We start from the raw sequence: 21,266 nt of genomic DNA, 5'->3' as shown, positions 1-21,266 counted from the left end.
CTTACATATTACCATGAGATTTAGTCTTTAGTTGTGAGTCTGTGCCTTTGTATGGTCTCTCTCCCTGCCGCCGTTTGCGGTGTTCCCATCATGAAACGCGTTTCACATTTCCTGCGTCTTCCAGGCACATTTCTTTCCCTATTTTGATGGTTATTGTTTCCTTAGGAAGACCAGAGCCGACCTGTCAGCTGACAAATTGGGTTACACAAGTCTGCACACCTACAATAATCTCACCTTCCATAAAGAGAACCTGCAGCCTGTACTCCCTGTACTGATCTCAGCAGTGTCAGTCGGAATTAAGACCACAGCATTTGTGTGATTGCTCGGAGACTGTAGGCTTGTTCCTTTGCAGGCAAAGGGGCTCATTCTAAGTTGCACATGCTGTGACCGCTTTAGCGCCCCTGGTCACAGTTATCCCTGTGACTCTATGCAGATGCTAGTAAATACCATTTCCCTGATGTAGAGGTGTGCAAGGGCTGGAACACCTGCAACCACAACCATCGGGTCTTGCACCAGCCCCTTGTTAGTTGCAGATTGTCAGTCAGAGTACGGCCCCCAACCACTCCTCTGACATGACCGCAACACTCTCATAACACGCTAACAAGATGGAACATCTCCATGCTCCTGCATAGCCGGCTCTCAGTAACCGCCCAATACATTCCAGAGCCCGTGCGGCTAAATCGGTCCTGTGACTGTGCAGACATCATTACACACTGCGACATTTTAGCAATGCATGCATAGTCGCCACAAAATACTATTTTACGTGAACGTCCCAATTGCCTGAGAGTCAGAATCAGCCCCCACATCCATATATTAGCATAACGATGACTTTTATGTGCAACATGTATCTATGACGCCATTATCTGAGCAGGGCACATCATATGCCAAATTAAAGGTCTTGGTCCATAATTTGCAGAATGTTGACGTAACTGGTTTCTTTGTTTCGGAGTTATGTGGCAAAATATCCGCCCACCATTTACAAGGCATCATCATTGTGCTCTGGAAAATGTGACAGTTGGTGAACTGTCCATGTGCACCTGCTGGGTGACCTGGAACATGTGACTTGCTGTGTGGTCTGGAAACTGTCAGTTACTGAACTCTCCCTGTGCACCTGCTGAGTGACTTGGAACATGTTAACTGGTTAGTCTGGAAACTGAGTTATTTGCAGCCACATATATCAGCACTGCTAGCCGAAGCATTGTCCTACATCGTGGTGGTCTGCATATATACCAGTTTGGATATCCTCTGGATATAGCTGCATATTGGGAACGCTGCCAGCAGCTGGGAGGAGAAATTTAATGAATTCACACAGACACACGGAGGACTGGATCATCAAATGCTAAAGTGTTTACTCAAACTACATGGTGAAGACAGATCACTAAAGGTCAGTAAGCTCTTTGGACATACACTAAACAGCATTTGAAACTAATTGATTGGAACGTTTTGATCGTTACTTGTTACACTTTAACTAAAAAACTGATCAGCTGGGAGTTTACTGCTGTTAGGCAAGTGTGGAAGGTATGTTTATAAAGGGATGCATAATAACAACTGAATACAATACTGTGGAACTTTTCTGCTACTATTTGCAACATTTCTAAGAACTGACCAGCTGAAAACCAACTGCCACGAGGCAAGCGTGGAAGCTGCCTTTGCAAACGGCCATATAATAACATTAAACATTGTTGCTGTTGAATTCAATGCTGCTATTATTGCAATCCAAATGAAAAGCCTATAAATTGAAAACTAAACTGCCTATCTTTGGAAAGTGGCAGCTAGTATTGTGTGTACAATATAGAGTCCTTACATTATTGATACTGGGCAAGCTTATAAAATTGAACAGATTAATTAGATAACATATTTAGGTTAAGCTGTCCTCTGATGAAATTACCTAAGGGTAAAGAAACGCGTTAGTGGGGAAAACATGCCACTACAAGCAGGAATCCAGCAATTATTTACAGCACTGCTACAAACCAACATCCATCTGTTTCTTCGTCTCCGTGACTGTGGGTATAGCCTTCTGTCTCCACGTTGCCGGTCAGCTGCAAGTTGCTAGCCTTCCCAGCACTCGCAGCCTTTCACATGGTAGAGACGCTGGTCTCACCACGTGGAAACAATGTGATTGCAGGATTGCTGCTGGAGGCCAGCGGACAGAGGATCCATTATTGGACACTGCCATCCAGACAAGCAGCCCTATTTAGTCCTACAATTACTGGGCTACCAAGGGATTACACCGGAATCATTGTGCAGATTCAAGGGTGAGAAATCATATACCTAATTCAATAACATTACGGATATTACCGTAATCTATCAGCGGATACTTAACCCACAATATGCTGGAATAAGAGCAGTGCTTTTTCATTCTCTTTACTTTTAGAGATCTGGATATTAAATAGTTACACTTGCCACTGCTGCTATTGCAGAATAACCTTTTTGTGCAATATTTTTATATTTGCTGGGACCCATGCAATATTGTATTTTCCGATTTTAATAAATTATATTATTTGATATTTTAAATTTGAATGTGTATTGGATGATTTAAATACTCATTAACAGATAAAGTGCAGTTCCTCAATATTTCTTTTTTATTTTTCTGATATTTTGTTAAGCTTGCAGAGACTTAATTGGAACTGCAGCTAAATAATCAGTTAATCAGTAGTGCTATTAGTAGACAGGGATAATTAGCGCTTATTGGTTTAGGTTATATTGTTTGGTATATTTAAATTGTGCACCATCTAGGTGATCATATGTCTTTTTAATTGAATGTGATTATATAAGATTATATAATTTGAATTGTGTTCCGGCCCGGCAATGATATTTGAATTTAAAGTGTGCTTTAAATACATTTGTTTGGACAATCAACGCCCCTATTTTTATATTTAGTCTTTTTATTTGGGGATTGGTAATTACCCCATCATAGAGGCTACAGATTGTCAGGGGAAACAATTGTATTAGTCCAGCGCCAGCTGCTTGTTTTTTACATATATCAGCATGTCTTGCGGGGGGGACCTCAATCACTGACTGCTGTTATTTAATTATTCACTTCTCCCCGCTCTGTTTACACCAAACATGCCTAGAGGCCGGCCTGGAGCACGTCAACGTGTTGGAACCTTTACAGTTTGCCCAAGAGTGCTCAGTTTAAAAACGTACAGTCCATAAATTATCGTCGCAATCAACGTATAACAAGATCAACTGATACGCCGCTTGCATTGGACATGACATATTTGTCACAATACTGCTCTTTGGGTCCTGTGGACGTGCAATGTGTGAACTGTGGGGCCCTACACTTCTTGGTAGAGGAGAGTGACGGCCATTTTTCAGACTGCTGTCACGATGTGGTTGTTCAGCTTTTAAAAAGAGTTCTATTTAGCTCCGAACTCTTTATGACAAATACCCTCAAATTACGGACTCGGAGAGGGGTATTCAATATGAAACGTTAACTTCACTGTCGAAGTCAACGTTTCATAATCGGAGTTTTTACCTGCGTTAAAGTATCGGGCGCGCTTCCACTTATCCCCGTATTCAATATAAAATTAACAAAAACGGGAACCTCCGAAGTTGGATTTGCGTAAAGTTACGAATTTTTCCTTAAAAAAATTGTAAGACCCCCCCCTAAAGTTGTAAAAACATGGGGGATCACTATGGGTACCCCCGTTTTAGCCTTTAAATGAAAGTCGGGGATTTAAATAGCCGCAGCAGGTGTTTTTTTCCCGACATTGAAGTGAAGTACATTTTTTTCAATTCTGCATTTGTGCACCTGCCGCTATAATTCTATTCTTCAAAACACCTGCCGCATATTTGCAGAATAGCCCTGAACCTATTTCCCTATTGTTATACAATTTTTCTCAATTTTTTTTTTTCACCCCAATTTTTAAATAAATTTTTTGGGGTGTCCCTATTTTTTTTTAAACTTTTTTTGACACAGTTCTTTTTTAAATGTCATTCCCAGGGGTGCAGGCTATTTTTTTTAAGCTTGCACCCCTAAACCCCAATTCTGCATTTTTTTCGACACCTATTCAATGGTGAAAAGTTATCCCCGTTTTTTATCAAAGACTTTTCAAAACTGCGATAAGTCTTTGAAATTGAATATGGTGTAAAAGTAAAACCTGCGATAATGATGTCATACCTCCGATATTAACGCAAAAACTATGTTATTGCTCCCATATTGAATACCCCTGATAATCTCCATAATATCCTCAGTAACTAATAACCTCCATAACTATGGCAGTTACTGCCGGGATTCCCTAGGGATTCATTATAGTTCAATAATTTGTTTCAAACAATATCTAAAGAAAATATGTGTATTTTATGGCAGAGTAATTCATACATAACTTACACTGAATTACTTTGATTAATTCTACGTTTATTTAACCTGTTATGGAACAGAACCTTTTACATCAATTAATTCAAAGAAACACAAGTTTAAAATAAAAAAAAAAAATTATTCAGAGACTGCAATAAAACTATCGCAGACATAAAATCGGGAGGCTCCTATGTAAAGGAATTAAATCACAGCATCTGAGGAACAGAATGTACAATTCAGGATCAAATGGAGAAAAACCAAAAACAGCAGTGATGACCTGTTATACTAAGCAAGTAGCAGCTCCTCTGCTGTAATGTCCAGGTAGTCTCATTGTAATGCTGGGCTCCGTTTTACATGTACAACAGTAGCAGAGATGCAGAGATTGGTGGGTAAACTGTTATACACAGCTATTACTCCGAAGCAGGTTAGCCAGTGAAGGTGATGATAAATTCCAATGTTATTGGAATAAAAGAGTTTTGTATCGAATAAAACATTTGTTGCATTGTTAGTGTATATTACTTAGGGGACCCTGACGCGTTTCAGTGCAGACGTGCACATTCCTCAGGGTGATTTTTTTTCCTAATCCCAATATTGCAAAATGAGGGAACCAATTAAGTTATAATAATTTAATTACAGATCAGCTGCAAAAATGAAGCAATGTGCAGCCAGAAAATACTATATACAGCACCGAGTAACAAATACTTTCCCTCTTCCAGTTTCTGTTCCCATTATCTCACTATTCATCTTATTTTCCCCATGTTCAGTGCAGTCAATTAATTTGTTGCTCCTTTTTTCACAAGAACACACACATATATATATATATATATATATATAACATGGGTGCAGCATACTATTAGATCTGTCATTGATTGGATATTGCCCTTCTCTTAAATTTTTCCTTCATCATGGTCTCACTGGGTTCCAGTCAATAGTAAGGCAACAGATGTTAGACAGGCAATAGGTCAACAGGGACAAAAGGTCGACACAAAAAAGGTTAACATGAATAATGGTTGACAGGTAAAAAAAAGGTTGACATGGTTAATAGGTCGACACAACTTTTTATGTTAGGGTTGGCATATACAGTAGGGTTCGGTACTAGAAGTGGAGGTTAGGGTTAGGCACTAGAATGGATGGTCAGGCACTTACCCCGACAGTTAGGGTAAGCACCAGGAGGGAGGGTTAGGGATGGGCACCAAGGGGAGGGCTGGGTGAAGATTAGGTATAGGAAACAAAAAAAAAAAACTAGTGACCATTTTTGTGTCGACTTTTATCCATGTTAGCATTTACCAATGCAGATCTTTAACCATGTCAACCTTTTGTCCCTGTCGACCTATTGCTTGTCTAGATATCGTCTAATTACTGTCTATCTTTTATACCAAACCCGCCCTCAATATGCACACTGAATTACATACTAATACAAATTCCCTTCTTTAACCTTACCATCATTAAATGTAACCCAACAGTTTAAAATTTTTGCTATTTGAATGGTATTTGGTTTTATTTTAAAAATTTACTATGCTATAAGACTGATGCATATATTTTACCTACACTTTGTCATGACTCTCTCAATAATTATAACTAACTCTCTACATACACTAACTCAGGAATAGGCATCTGGAAATACTTAAAGGGAAGCAAGTTCGGCCCTACAACATTTAACAGGAATGCACACAGCCCTTAAACAACCCGGGCAAGCTCACATCATTCATCCCAAAATGCCCCTCACTGCTCCAAAATAGCTCAACATGCCATAAAATACCACCTCAGTACTAAATATCTCCACTGCATGTCATTGTGACCTAGGAACATGCTTATCAGACATCCAACTATAACCCACATACAGTACATTACCAAATGCCAATCAGTTCTTTCTTCTGTGAATTTTCTGATGTGTAACAAGGTTTATTTTTTGTGTAAAACATTTCCCACACTCAGAGCATGAAAATGGCTTCTCACCTCTGTGAAGTCTCTCATGTAAAACAACATTTGCTTTATGTGCAAAACATTTCCCACACTCAGAACATGGAAATGGTTTCTCACCTGTGTGACTTCTCTGGTGGTTAGCAAGATGTGATTGCTGTTTAAAACATTTCCCACACTCAGAACATGGAAATGGTTTCTCACCCGTGTGCATTCTATGATGTCTAACAAGAACTGCTTTGGATGTAAAACATTGTCCACACTCAGTACATGGAAATGGTTTCTCCCCTGTGTGACTTCTCTGGTGGTTAGCAAGATGTGATTGCTGTTTAAAACATTTCCCACACTCAGAACATGGAAATGGTTTCTCACCCGTGTGCATTCTATGATGTCTAACAAGAACTGCTTTGGATGTAAAACATTTTCCACACTCAGTACATGGAAATGGTTTCTCCCCTGTGTGACTTCTCTGATGTATAACAAGAGAGGATTTATGTGGATACCATTTTCCACATTCAGAGCAGGAAAACGGTCTCTCACTTGTGTGACCTCTCTCATGTGTAACTAAATGTGTTTTCTGTGTAAAACATTTCCCACATACAGAACATGGAAATGGTCTCTCACCTGTGTGACTTCTCTTATGTCTAATAAACAATGACTGATGTACAAAACTTTGACCACATTCAGAACAGGTAAAGACTGAATTACCTGTGTGAGTTGTACTATATTTAGCAATATCTGAAGTATCAGGAGTACATCCCTTATGATTAGAGGGATCAAATGATATATCTGCACTGTGAGGTACTGAATGTATATTCAGAGTAACGGGGATGTCTCCCGAAGAATCTGGTGTGATGTTCTCTTCTATCTTAAAATCTGGAGACAAAATGAGACATCCCTCCGAGGTCTTCCTGCTTGTGTGTCCATCTGTTGGAAATAAATGTATGAATATCAATTTTTTTACCTTGAGGAGCAAATTATCATACTATTAGTGAGCTCAAGATGTTCAGTTGTTTTATTTAATTTCACAACTATAGTTTATTACAATTATATATGTACATATAGTAAATGAGGAGTCTTTCTACCCCGATAAAACATTGACTGAAATTAGAACCGGATCCATTTGATAAGTTTGTGAGTTTTCACACCTGCCCTAATGGCCTCTAATAAAGCCCCAAGCTATGGTCTAAGAACTTTTGCCCATGAGTGGAAAGCCATATTGCAGGAGGCACCTCACACACTAATACTGTTTTATATGTATTAGAGTCCAAGCTATAAATGTGTGGGTCAGTAGTGTGTAGGTTATCTGATACCTTGACTGATTTATGAAGAGAGGAGGCATAGTCTCCATAGCTCCCATGTCTCACAAATGGTGTCCACAAGCTGATGGTGATCCCATCAAAGTTCAGACATTCCTACTTTGAGAGCAGTAACAACTAAGATATTCTAGGTAGGAAGCAGCAAACCTAAGTCCAGATATCCTGCTCAAAGTCCTATTATAATTTCACAATGCCCAGGCCATAGGCAAGGGAGAATGAGATACTGAGGAGCATGTGGGTTTTCCCACTGCCAGCTAGGTCTGATGTTGAAAAGCCGCCACTCCCTCAAGCCTCAGAATATTCCCCAATATCGTCTTAAACAGGATCATTATTCTGGGCAGTAATATATAAATTATCAGCCATAACATTAAACCACTGACAGGTTAAGTGATTAACATTCATTATCTCATTACAATGGTGCTTGTCAAGGGGAGGGATATATTAGGCAGTAAGTGAACACTCAGTTCTTGAAGTTGATGTGTTGGAAGCAGAAAAAGAGGAGGATTTTTGTACTCATGGTAAAATCAATTCCTCTTGGAGACACTGCAGACTATGGGTTTAAAGGGGAGGCTGAGGAGTAGGCACTAAATTGTTTGTAGGGAGTTACACCTCCAATAAAACCAATCTAAGTCCTCCCACCTGCTCCAGCTAGTCAGTTGAGCCAAAAGTGTGTGCTTATGAGGTGGTCGCAATGGTTGGTCCTAATCTCCCCTGTCATATCATATCATATTGGACGCAATTTCCCAGGATTTGTTGAGCTCATAAAGGAACCACAGAGACAACACCAATGTAAAGTCTCCAAGGCCCTACCTCGGAAAAGGGAGGAGTGGAAAAGCATGGTAGGTCCTCTTTGGAGAGCGAACCTCTCCGCAAGGAAAGAAATGCGCAACACTTCGTCCGGTTAGGCCAGAGAAAAATATTTGCAGAGGTGTCATGCCCAATACAGATGTTACCATGGATGTGCTGGAGACCACCACCCCTCAGGTTCCTAGGGAACGCTCGGGTTCGCCTGGTCCTACAAAAGTTCCCCTGGCTAACAACTTGTCAGCAAAACGGCGACAAGAAATGAAAGCCTTAGTTCGCAATAATCAGGATGTTTTCTTCCCTGCCAGGGCGCACAGCCTTAATAGAGCACAAGATATATACACCTGGAGAAGTGGGCGTAAAGCAGCGACCGTATCGCATTCCTGAAGCACAGCGACAAACTATCCTGCAAGAAGAAAGTCCGGTCCCTGTACTTCTCGCTAGACTACTCGGATGTCGCACTGACTCTTGTAGGGATACATTATCAACGGAGTGGCAGGAAAAAGTACAACCCAGCGTCCACAGGTAACAAAGACTATTTGTCCCTGTGTCAGAGCATGCCATGGAAAATAAAGTATATATGCCTGAGAAGGTTAAAATGAAGTATCAGCTGGGTAGTCGACACAGAAACATGGATTCTTCTCTAGAGGAAGTAAAAAGACTGAAGGGTATCAGTCGTCACCAAGGAAAATGTGCGCTTCCCTAAGGTTGGAAAAGCAAGAGGGATGTGTGGTGAGAGGGGTTGTCTCACCTGAATTGCCCACATTCTGTTGGAATCGACCCTCTCCATAGGAGGCTGGACTGAAACCTGTGCGTTTTGCATTAACAGTGGAGGTGTGGAATTCCAGGTTTTCACATTTACACAGACTCAGCTGGAATAATCACTGGAGCACAGGAAGGGTTTACAACTCCCACATACCTGATGCTCCTTATGCTGCATAAGCTGGCCAGGCGATAGGCCATGGGTGGTGGTTAGCAATAGTGTGCCAGGTACTGGAAGGTTCACAGAGATTGTAACTGCTGACTGTTATGCAGGAGGAGTGCTGGGACATTTACTTTTATGTTGATTTGCTTATTTTCTGTTATTTGCCTCGGTGTATCCAGGTATATGCTCATTAATGCTAAGGTGTAGTGTCTGCTGCCATTAAAAGCCACTGCTTTACCATATACCTACCAGTCTGGAGTCATTTCTATACCCTGTGTTACAGCAGACACCGTTAGACACTGCAGCATTTTAGCAATGCATGCAGTCGCCACAATACACAAGTTTACGTTAACGTCGCCATGGCATGAGACTCAGAATCAGCCACCACCCATCCATATATTAATGGCTGAACGACTTTTATGAGTGACATATTTCTATGATGCCGTTGTCTGAGCAGGGCACGTTATAAATCAAATTAAAAGTCTTGGTCCATAAATTTGCAGAAAAATGTTGGCGTAATTGGTTTCTTTGTTTCGGAGTTAATGTGGCAAAACATCACCATTGTGCTCTGGAAAATGTAACAGTTGGTGAACTCTTCCTGTACACCTGCTGAGTGACCTGGAACATGCGACTTGCTGCGTGGTCTGCAAACTGTGTCAGTGAATGAAAATCTCCCTGGGCGTCCGCTGAATGACCTGGAACATGTGACCTGCTGTGTGGTCTGTAAAGTGTCAGTTAGTGAACTCCCTGTGCACCAGCTGGGTGTACTGGAACATGTGACCTGCTGTGTGATCTGGAAACTGTCAGTTACTGAACTCTCCCTGTGCACCTGCTGAGTGTATATACACAAATGTTGTCTGAGCTCCAACAAAATACACTTACTTACGGAACCTTTGACATCAATTTATAAAAAATATGGGTATATGAGCGCTGGTATGGATTAGAATTAGAAAATAATAATTTTTAGATTCATTATTCACTAGCAATTCACTAGCAATTATTATTATTATTTTAAATTTTATTTCACTTTATTTTAATTTTATTTTTATTATTTATTATTTTAAATGTTATTATCTTTATATTTATTCTTATTTTGTTAGTTTCATATCATTGCTTATCTTTCTTTAACTTTTCTCAATCTACACCATTCTGGTATAAAGCAAAATGGAGTCAGGCACAGAAAAAAGAACATGTGCTTGCCTCCAACCCTCCTGCAAATTCCGGGACCGGATATCCGGGTTTTAACTCTTTTTACTAATTAGTCACACTATAAATAAAGCCATACTAAGGCCCACCCCCTTCATCCTTGACAAAGGACCCGTGGAAGGTCCGAAACGCGTTGGAGATTGGAAGGAGTGCCCAGGAAAAGAACAACTGCCGCTGCCGCTACAAGCCCACTGACCATCCCCCGACGCCCTCTGTCATCAAGCGGCGCCAGCCCGGCGGGACATGTGATCGCGGCTCAGATGGGAATCTGCAGCTGAAGTCAGCAGTCAACGCCGAGCTAGTTAGGGTGAGTTAGGTGGCAATAGCACAGCGGACCCCTCGTGGGGTACATGCAGAACTAGCACACCCCCAACTAGTCTATAAAGACTATAAACATTAATTCCATAATACTGTTTATGCCTTTTCTCTCCTTTGCTGTTTTTTCTTTCTATTTTCATCTTTGTTTTTTTATTAATTATTTTTTATTTATTTTGAAAAAAAAATTTTTGTTTTTGTTTTGTTTTTTGTTTGTTTTGTTTTATTATTGATTACTGATTATTCATTACATTCATATATTTTTATTTGTGCGGTGCACCAATTCTAATCCATACCAGCGCTCATATACCCATATTTTTAATCTGACCACTATTTATTGAGCTGCGGAAATACAAGCGCAACACACCATTTTTATTTTTTACTTCCAATCAATTTATTAAAAGAAACACAAGTTTAAAATAAAAAAAATAATAATTCAGAGACTGATCCCAACTATTAGCAGCAAAAAAGCTATCGGAGACATAAAATTGGGAGACTCTTACGTAATGGAATTAAATCACAGCATCTCAGGAACAAAACGTTCAATTCTGGATCAAATGGAGAGAAACCGAAAACAGCAGTGATAACCTGTTAGACTGAGCAAGTAGCTGCTCCTCTGCTGTAATGTCCAGGTAGTCTCATCGTAATGCTGGGCTCCGTTTTACATTTACAACAGTAGCAGAGATGGGTCGGTAAGCTGTTATACACAGCTATCACTCCGAAGCAGGTTAGTCAGTGAAGGTGAAGAAGGTGATGATAAATCCCAATGTTATTGGAAGAGTTTTGCACCGAATAAAAAAAAAATTGCTGCGTTGTTAGTGTGGATAACTAAGGGGAACTTGACGCGTTTCAGTGCAGATGTGCACATTCCTCAGGATGAATTTATTTTTCTAATCCCAATAGAACATAAAATATATTTAAAATATATATATATATATATATATATTTTATCACATGGGTGGAGTATATTATTAGATCTTTCGTTGATTGGATATTGCCCTTCTCTTAAATTTTTCCTTCATCATGGTCTCTGGGTTCCAGTTAATAGATGTTCAGATAGGCAACAGATGTTAGACAGGCAATAGGTCGACAGGGACAAAAGGTCGACACAGAAAAGGTTGACATGAATAATGGTCGACAGGTACAAAAGGTAGACATGGTCAAAAGGTCGACACAACCAACAGTCAACTTTTTTTTTCGTTTTAGGGTTAAGCATATACACTAGAAGGGACGGTTAGGGTTAAGGTGCCAATACACGGTGCGATATAGTAGACGATCCAATGGATTGGAACGATATTGCTGCTAGATCGCACAGTTTATGGGCATGATATCAGCCAATGCGCGCACCTGTGGGGTCGTACATCGCAGCCCCAGATGTTACTGCAGGTTCAGTTAATCTTAGGATGCAATGTGCGATCCCATGCAGCGCTATGCGGATGGGGGAGCCGGCATATCGGGCGGTCGGCTATGTCGGATCCCCTGTCACATCGCACAGTGCATATCGCACCGTGTACGGGCGGCTTTAAGCACTAGAAAGGATGGTTAGGGTACGGCACTTACCCCGACAGTTAGGGTTAGGCACTATGAGGGAGGGTTAGGCATCAAGGGGAGGGCTGGGTGAAGATTAGGAAACAAAAATTGTGTTGACCATTTTTGTGTCGACCTTTATCTATGTTGGCATTTACCCATGCAGATCTTTAACCATGTCAACATTTTGTCCCTGTTGACCTATGCCTGCCTAGACATTGTCTAAGTATTGTCTATCTTTTATACCAAACCCGCCCTCACTATGCACACTGAATTACATACTAATACAATTTCCCTTCTTCAACCTTACCTATAACCCAACAGTTTTCAATTTTTGCTATTTGAAATGGTATTTGGTTTTATTTTAAGCATTTACTATGCTATAAGACTGATGCATATATTTTACCTACACTTTGTCATGACTCTCTCAATAATTATAACTAACTCTCTACATACACTAACTCAGGAATAGGCATCTGGAAATACTTAAAGGGAAGCAAGTTCGGCTCTACAACATTTAAAAGGAATGCACACAGCCCTTAAACAACCTGGGCAAGCTCACATCATTCATCCCAAAATGCCCCTCACTGCTCCAAAATAGCCCAACATGCCATAAAATACCACCTCAGTACTAAATAGCTCCACTGCATGTCATTGTGACCTAGGAACATGCTTATCAGACATGCACCTATAACCCACATCACCAGTGCCAATCAGTTCTTTCTTCTGTGAATTTTCTGATGTGAAACAAGATTTGTTTTCAGTGTAAAACATTTCCCACACTCAGAGCATGAAAATGGTTTCTCACCTGTGTGCAGTCTCTCATGTCTACCAAGATCTGATTTCTGTGTAAAACATTTCCCACAGTAAGAGCATGGAAATGGTTTCTCACCTCTGTGACGTCTCTCGTGTAAAACAACATGTGATTTATATCCAAAACATTTCCCACACTCAGAACATGAAAACGGTTTCTCACCTGTGTGACTTCTGTGATGGTAAGCAAGATGTGATTGCTGTTTAAAACATTTCCCACATACAGAACATAGAAATGGTTTCTCACCCGTGTGCGTTCTATGATGTCTAACAAGAACTGCTTTGTATGTAAAACATTTTCCACACTCAGTACATGGAAATGGTTTCTCACCTGTGTGACATCTCTGATGTATAACAAGAGATGATTTCTGTGTAAAACATTTCCCACATTCGGAGCATGGAAATGGTTTCTCACCTGTGTGACTTCTCTGATGTATAAGAAGATCTGATTTTTGTGGAAACCATTTTCCACACTCAGAACATGAAAACGATCTCTCACCTGTGTGACCTCTCTCATGTGTAACTAAATGTGATTTTTGTGTAAAACATTTCCCACACTCAGAACATGAAAAAGGCCTCTCACCTGTGTGAATTCTCTGATGTCTAATAAACACTGACAGATGTACAAAACTTTGACCACATTCAGAACAGGTAAAGACTGAATTACCTGTGTGAGTTGTACTATATTTAGCAATATCTGAGGTATCAGGAGAACATCCCTTATGATTAGAAGGATCAAATGATATATCTGCACTGTGAGGTACTGGGTGTATATTTAGAGTAATGGGGATGTCTCCCGAAGAATCCAGATTGATGTTATCTTCTATTTTAAAGTCTGGAGACAAAATGAGACATCCCTCCGAGGTCTTCCTGCTTGTGCGTCCATCTGTTGGAAATAAATGTATGAATATCAATTTTTTTTACCTTGAGGAGCAAATTATCATACAATTAGTGAGCTCAAGATTTTCAGTTTTATTTCAATTTCACAACTATAGTTTATTACAACTATAAATGTACATACAGTATATAGGCCTCTTTTTCTGCACAGATAAAACATTAACTTAAAATAGAACTGGATCCATTTAATAAGTGTCTGAGTTTTCACACCTGCCCTAATAGCCTCTAATAAAGCCCCAAGCTATGGTCTAAGGACTTTTGCCCATGAGTGGAAAGCCATATTGCAGGAAGCACCTCACACTAATAGTGTTTTATATGTATTAGTCCAAGCTATAAATGTGTGGCTCAGTAGTGTGTAGGTTATCTGATACCTTGACTGCTTTATAAAAAAAGAAGGAGCATCGTCTCCATAGCTCCCATGTGTCTCACAAATGGTGCCCACAAGCTGATGGTGATCCCATGAAAGTTCAGACATTCCTACTTTGAGAGCAGTAACAACTAAGATATTCTAGGTAGGAAGCAGCAAAACTAAGTTCAGATATCCTGCTCAGTCTAATTAATTATAATTTCACAATGGAATGTAGTGATGAGACCGGCGATCTCAATGCGGACAGTGGAATCCCGGCAAGGGATGTAATATAGGCGTTGAAACATCGACGCCTATGTTAATTCCGATGCCTAAACACGGAGGATGCCAGCCTGTCAGGACTGCGACTATTTCAGTACATAAAGATAGACTACTTTTGCCAAAGTTCCATTGTGCTTGCTGGCATGCTTCTCATTCAGGGGATAGAGTGTTAAAGTGATCATCTGTTTCCCAGGTGTCATCAGGTTGTGGGATTCCTAGATTGCTCATTATTTCAAACCTGATTCCATTTGGGTCACATGTTCTGAAACTTCCTATGGATCACAGACCTCTAGTATAAAGCCTGTTACTAACTGTGTCTCAGTGTCTGTGCAACGTTGCTTTCAGGTCTTTTCTTGGACTCCTGCCAGAGCCCCGCTGTGCCTGTGGATTGTTGTGGACTTTGTTATATTCCAGATGAACTTCTGATGCCAGTTATCCACTGCACTACAGAGCCCAGCATTCCTATTGTCTAAGTATTGCTTTTTGCTCCATCATTGTGCTTTCATCATTTTGCTGCACTTTACCTGTTGTCTTTTCGTTCCTGTGGATAGTGAACTCATCCTTGTTACAGTTGTCAACTGCACCGTTAGTGTCATCTCCGCATCACGGGCTCAACCCCGATCCGTACTCTAGCCACAGCACAGGGCTCAACCCTGCTACAATCTTCTCTGCATCACGGGGCTTAACCCCGCTCCGTACTCTAGCCCCACCACAGGGCTCAACCCCGCTACAATCTCCTCCGCATCACGGGGATCAACCCCGCTACAATCCTCTCTGCATCACGGGGCTCAAACCTGCTCCGAACTCTAGCCACGCCGCAGGGCTCAACCCTGTTCTGAAATCTCATCGTCTTACAGGGCTTAACCCTGCTCCGACTTCACTACTCCACAAGGCTCAAGTTTACTTCATCTCTCACTGCACCGCAGGGCACGGTCCTGTCCTGGAACTATTCTATTCTGCAGGGCCTGCTCTGCTCCGGATTTCTACTACTACAGGGTTCTATCCTGGCAAAGCTCCTTAATGTCATCCTGAGGTGTTAGCCTCATTCTGGACTAAGGGTTCCCTACCACGTTAGTTCTTATATGCTAAAGACTGCTTATATATATTTGGGGATTATCTCCTATACATATTGTTGCATATATGAATCTCTGTGCTGTTTGAGACTTTGTATGAGACCTTGCTGATTATAATTCTTTTGTAAGTAAATTCTATTTTACTTTTATCCTGTGCTACTGAGTTTTATGGAAAGGTCATTCCTAAGACCATCCCAGTTTATTGTGTCTAAACCACCCCAGTTTATTGTCCCTCCAGGAGTCTCAAGTGTCGGCAGCCGTGACATAGCCCGAACGAAGGTATGTCTGTGGCGCAATAGCGTTAGCCGCTGGGGGGGGGGGGGGGGTTAGTATCAGGGAGTCTAGCGGGATTAGCGTTTGGGTTGGGGAGAGATTAGAGTTAGGCACCCCTAAAGGGGAGGGTTAGGTACCCCCCCCGGGAGGGTTAGGGTGCGGAGAGGGGGTGTTAGGTTTAGGCACCACTAAGGAAGGGTTGGGGGGGGGACAGGGGAGGATTAGGATACTTACCTACCCAAGTCGGAATCTCCTCCTGTCGGGATTTTAGCTGCCGGCATTTCAATCCTATTCCTTTCACAATGCCAGGCTATAGGCAATGGAGAATGTGATACTGAGGAGCCTGTGGGTTTTCCCACTGCCAGCTAGATCTGATGTTGCATGGCCGCCACTCCCTCAAGCCTCAGAAGTATTTACCAATATATCTTAAACAGGATCATTATTCTGGGCAGTAAGATATAGCTGATCAACCATAACTTTAAAACCACTGACAGTTAAAGTGAATTACACTGATTATCTCAATACAATGGTGCTTGTCAAGGGGAGTGATATATTAGGCAGTAAGTGAACACTCAGTTCTTGTAGTTGATGTGTTGGAAGCAGGAGAAAAAAAAAAAAAAAAAAAAAAAAAAAAAAAGGAGGGTTATGGTAAAAAAAACAAAAAAAACAAAAACTTACCTTTGCTAACTCTCTTTCTTCGAAGTCCATAGGGTCCACAGGGCGACAATGGGGTGTAGGTGGACCTTGGAGGGCCGGACACCAATAGCAAATCTTTTCATTCCCAGGATGCTCCAGTCCTTCCCCCTATACCCCGCCCACAGCCTGAGGGCAACTCAGTTTTGTTAACAAGCCCAAGGCAGGAGAGGAGAGAAAGAAAACTGGCACACTGAAGAATAACACACTCACACAGAGAAGGAAACAGGTAACCAAGAGAAGAAACCCACAGAAGCTAGAAGCGTCAGGGCAAATGTATCAAAGGCATAAAACCTAAGAAAGGTGTGGACAGACGACCAGGTGGCGGCTTTGCATAGCTGTTTAGCTGAGACGCCACACCGGGCTGCCCACGAGGGACCCACAGAAAGTGTAAAATGAGCATATACTGTAGCCGGCACAGGAAGGCCAGATTGCGTGTAAGCCTGTGAGATAGTTATGCAAATCCATCTGGCCAGAGTCTGTTTGTTAGCTGGCCATCCCTTCTCGTGGAATCCATATAGGACGAAGAGGGAGTCCGATTTCCTGATGGAAGTAGTACGGTCCACGTAGTATTTTAGAGCATGGACCACATTCAAAAAAGGCATCACCTGCCAAGAGCTCACAGATTGAAAGGCCTCATTTAGGTGGAAACGAGAGACCACCTTGGAAAGGAAGCCCAGGCGTATTCTAAGGATCGCCTTGTCCCGATGGTGTTGTCGGACTATATTTGTACTAGCCTGCCCTGAAGAATATCCTGAGCCAGAGTGAGAGCACTGTAGATGGCTTGAAGTTTCAAGACATTGATTGGTAACTTTGCCTCGACTGTGGTCCAGCAGCCCTGGAAGGAGTGCTGGCTGGTCACTGTGCCCCACCCTCGAAGGCTTGCATCCATCGTGAGGAGAGCCCAATCCTGGATGCAAAAGGGACGACCCTTGTCTAAATGGGATGTCTGTAGCCACCAGGCTAGGGACAGGTGAACCTTCGGGGGGAGGCCCATCATCTGGGATCGAAGTAGATGGGGTAGGCCGTTCCACCTGGAGAGGATCAGGTGTTGTAGGGGCCTGGAGTGAAACTAAGCAAACTCCACCATGTCGAAGGTGGACACCATTGATTCCAATTTCTGCATTGCAGCGTGAATTGACACTCGGCAACTGCGGAGCAGTCTGCGCACTCAGTGTTGTATTAAGGAGATCTTGTCTGTTGTTAGAAAGATTCTCTGAACCTGAAACTCCAAGAGGGCTCCTAAATGTACAATTCTTTCAAAAAGGTGTCAGGGAAGACTATTTCCAGTTGATCAGCCAACCGTGTGCGTTTTGTAGAAAGGCAACTTACCTGCAGATGGCGGTGAAGAATCTCTGAGGGGCTGGCCAACAGCAAGAGGTCATCCAAGTACGGAAGTAGTCTGATCCCTTGACGTCAAAGAGAGGCCGCAATAACTGCCATGATCTTGGTAAAGATCCGAGGGGCCATTGAAAGGCCAAACGGTAGGGCCTGAAATTGGTAATGCTGCTGTAGGATAGCAAACAGGAGATATTGCTGATGAGAAGGCGCTATAGGTAAATGTAGGTAAGCATCCTGAATGTCTAGGGATACCATAAAATCGCCAGGCTCCAGAGGGTTTCCATATCAAACCTAGGCACCTGATAAACTTGTTCAGAGATTTGAGGTTTAGGATAGGCCGCTGAGACCCATTGGGCTTCTGAACTAAGAAAAAGGTAGAATATTTACCCGTGCCCCTTTGTGAGGAGGGGACCTGAATTATTACCTCTGAATTCAGTAAGGCTGAATGGTTTTTTGGAGTACCAAGGCCTTGGTCAAGTCCGATGCAGGCCCTGTGCAAAAGAACAGTTGGAGGGATTGCCTCAGGAAGCAGAGGGCGTATCCGTGGGAGACCACTTCTCTTACCCAAGCATCTGAAGTGGCCTGATACCAAACCTGGGTGAATTGAATAAGTCGGCCTCCCACCCTGGGAGCCCCAAGGGAAAGGCCGCCCCATCAGGCAGTAGGCTTGTCCTCAGACTTGGCAGGTGGACGGCTAGTATCCCAGGCATGTTTGGCCCAAGGCTTGAAAGATTTGGCTGATGTCTGTTGCCATGGAAACATGGTCTTGCCTTGAGGATGAAATGATGACGTCCTAGGTTTAGCATTATTTGTAGAGGGCAGGAATGCAGTCTTGGAAGCCACCAAAGTAGTTACAATTTTATCTAATTCTGGACCAAATAAGATGTCTCCCGAATAAAGTAGAGAACCCGCTTTGAGTCCGAATCTGCTTTTCAGGAATGGAGCCAAACAATACGGTGGGTCACTACTGCAGTGGCAGATATCCTGGAGGCCAGGAGAGCCGTATTGATAGCTGCTTCTCCTAAGTAGGAGGCTGCATCCCTAATATGAGATATGAAGGATAGTTGTTCCCTTGAAGCATCAGGGGGAAATGTCTCTTCTAGGGCCTCTGCCCAACTCTTAATGGCTTTCGCCATCTAGGCCGTAACCCTAGCAGGACGAGTAAATGGATTTATGACAAGCTTCTATACGTCTGTCTGTAGTCTCCTTCAAGGAGGTTGCAGTATGAATGGGTAATGTGGCATTTTTTACCAGATGTTACATTAGAATCCACCGCTGGGTGAACTTCCCATTTAGTGCAATCAGCAGCTGGAAGCAGGGTAAAAAGAACTAAATCGCTTTGGAATGTGAAACATTTTGCCAGGCATATTCCATGCTTCACTCATGTGATCAGATAGTTGATCCGATTGAGGGAATTCTGGTAAAATTACCTTTTGTCTTTTAAAAAGTGCATTATCTTTCTTAGGAGCAGGTTCATCCTCTTCTAATTGTAAAATATATTTTACCGCTCTCACAAGAGCCGGTAGATTTAGTTTAGAGGGTGGCTCCTTTTCTCCTGAGATGGAGTCAGAGTGAGAGAGGTCTGCATCTTCTGCTTCCCCAGATGATATGTCCGAGTCAGATAACTGGGTGCACTGGGAAGATAATAGAGCACGCTTACTAGATTTAGTAGGTAAAGGCTTTTCCTTTGGCAGCATTTGCTGAAAAACCATAGAGGTATTAACCAAGCTGGGTACTGAAGTAGACAGTACGTTTACCCATGGGGGAGGTACAGGATTTGCAGGGAATACCTGCTGTGGCCATCCCATAGGGGGAGCCACTACGGGGACTGCTATGTGGTCCGGAAGTTTTGTCAGCATTTGTAAAAAAACCACCCAGGGTGGGTCCTGGGGGTGAGACACCGGGGCTGAGGAGCCTGATGCTGTGTAGCAATTAATACAAGACCATCCTGAATGAGGTCCTGTAGGGCTAAGCCTGCTGAGCAGGACTTACATGACAACAGAGTAGGGGCAGCAGTCTCAGGCTGCTGGCTATTCTTTCCTCTGTCAAACATAATCACAGCAATAATAGAACACACAGTAGTATACAGTTCAGTGAACACCCTGCAGTATGTGTATTATGGCACAATGTAATGTGCAACCGTGCTATATAGGGAATCAGTATGATTTGCTGCATGGCCAGCGGTTCAAATCCCAACAACGGCTGCCCGACACAGGAGGAAATCCCGATCGTCCTAAGGTAAGTACTAACTAACCTAATTCTACCCCCTAACCCTACCCTCCCCCCCAAGTGCCTAAACCTAACCTCCCCTTCCCTGCCGCCTAAACCTAACTCCCCCGGGGGGGTGCCTAACCCTAACCTCACCCCGGGGGTACCTAACCCTAACCCCCCTTCCCCTAGCCTAACCCTAACCTCCCGGGGGGTGCCTAACCCTAAGTCCCTTCCGGGAGCCCTAAACCTAACCCTACCCACCCCCCGCAGCTGTCCGCGCCCGGCTTACCTTTGATCAGTAAGCCGGGTGTTGGGCTCCTGGCGTAGGTCTAATGACAGGCGTCAGGATTTCGACGCCTGTCATTAGTGCCTTGCCGGGATTAAGCAGTTGGGAAGCCAGCTGTCAGGATTAGGTCCGCCGGCTTCCCGACTGCATACCGCTATACAGTATGTGAGAGTCGTCACACATATAGAAAAAGTGAGGTACAATGAACCCCCAATACCTTAGTATGTCAGGGTATGTAGAATAAAGGGACAGTTATAAACTGACAGTATAGAAAATAGAGAATAGCGCTAGCACAAGTTACATACAAATGCAGAAAAAAAAAAAATCACATATCTGCAATGGGCACTAAAATAAACTACACAGACCGCAGTTGCTAGTAGGATATAGTGCTGTATAACCTGGTCCTTGGGAGAGGTATACAGGGAGACTGGACCCAGCGTTTCCCGGAGACCGGTGAAGCAGAAAATGGCTGCTGCTTTATCTCTGAGGGGGCGGAGGGTGAGGGAAGAGCAGCTCAGGGAACACCAAGACCGCAGTGGAAAGGCGCTCTGAGCTGGGGGCGGGGCTGCAGGGAGAGCGCCTTTTCCCCTGGCTGACGTTACGGGTTCCCTGGCCATAACAAATGCCTCTGTGCCAGTATATTGTGCCCCGGTGGTGTAGTGGAGTAGTGTGGCCCAGTGTCCACATCAGCGCCTCCGGCTGTCTACCGAGAACAGAGGAAAGACTGCACTAAAT

At 42.8% G+C, this 21,266-nt stretch overlaps 1 protein-coding gene across 1 annotated transcript in view; it reads right to left on the bottom strand.

Moving 5' to 3' along the window:
- The window catches only part of LOC148474894 (uncharacterized), a 136,796-nt gene that overhangs the window by 94,644 nt on the left and 20,886 nt on the right, over positions 1 to 21,266 (bottom strand). The window contains 2 exon segments of the mRNA XM_088457976.1: positions 6,173 to 7,147; positions 13,041 to 14,015. Of these exon segments, the coding sequence (XP_088314102.1) occupies positions 6,173 to 7,147; positions 13,041 to 14,015 (1,950 nt within the window).

Source organism: Taudactylus pleione, unplaced genomic scaffold (genome assembly GCF_031769625.1).
Source record: "Taudactylus pleione unplaced genomic scaffold, aTauple2 ptg000800l, whole genome shotgun sequence".
NCBI classification, from domain to species: domain Eukaryota; kingdom Metazoa; phylum Chordata; class Amphibia; order Anura; family Myobatrachidae; genus Taudactylus; species Taudactylus pleione.
The sequence above is the reverse complement of the archived record's forward strand: the minus strand, read 5'-3'. Positions and strand labels throughout refer to the sequence as shown.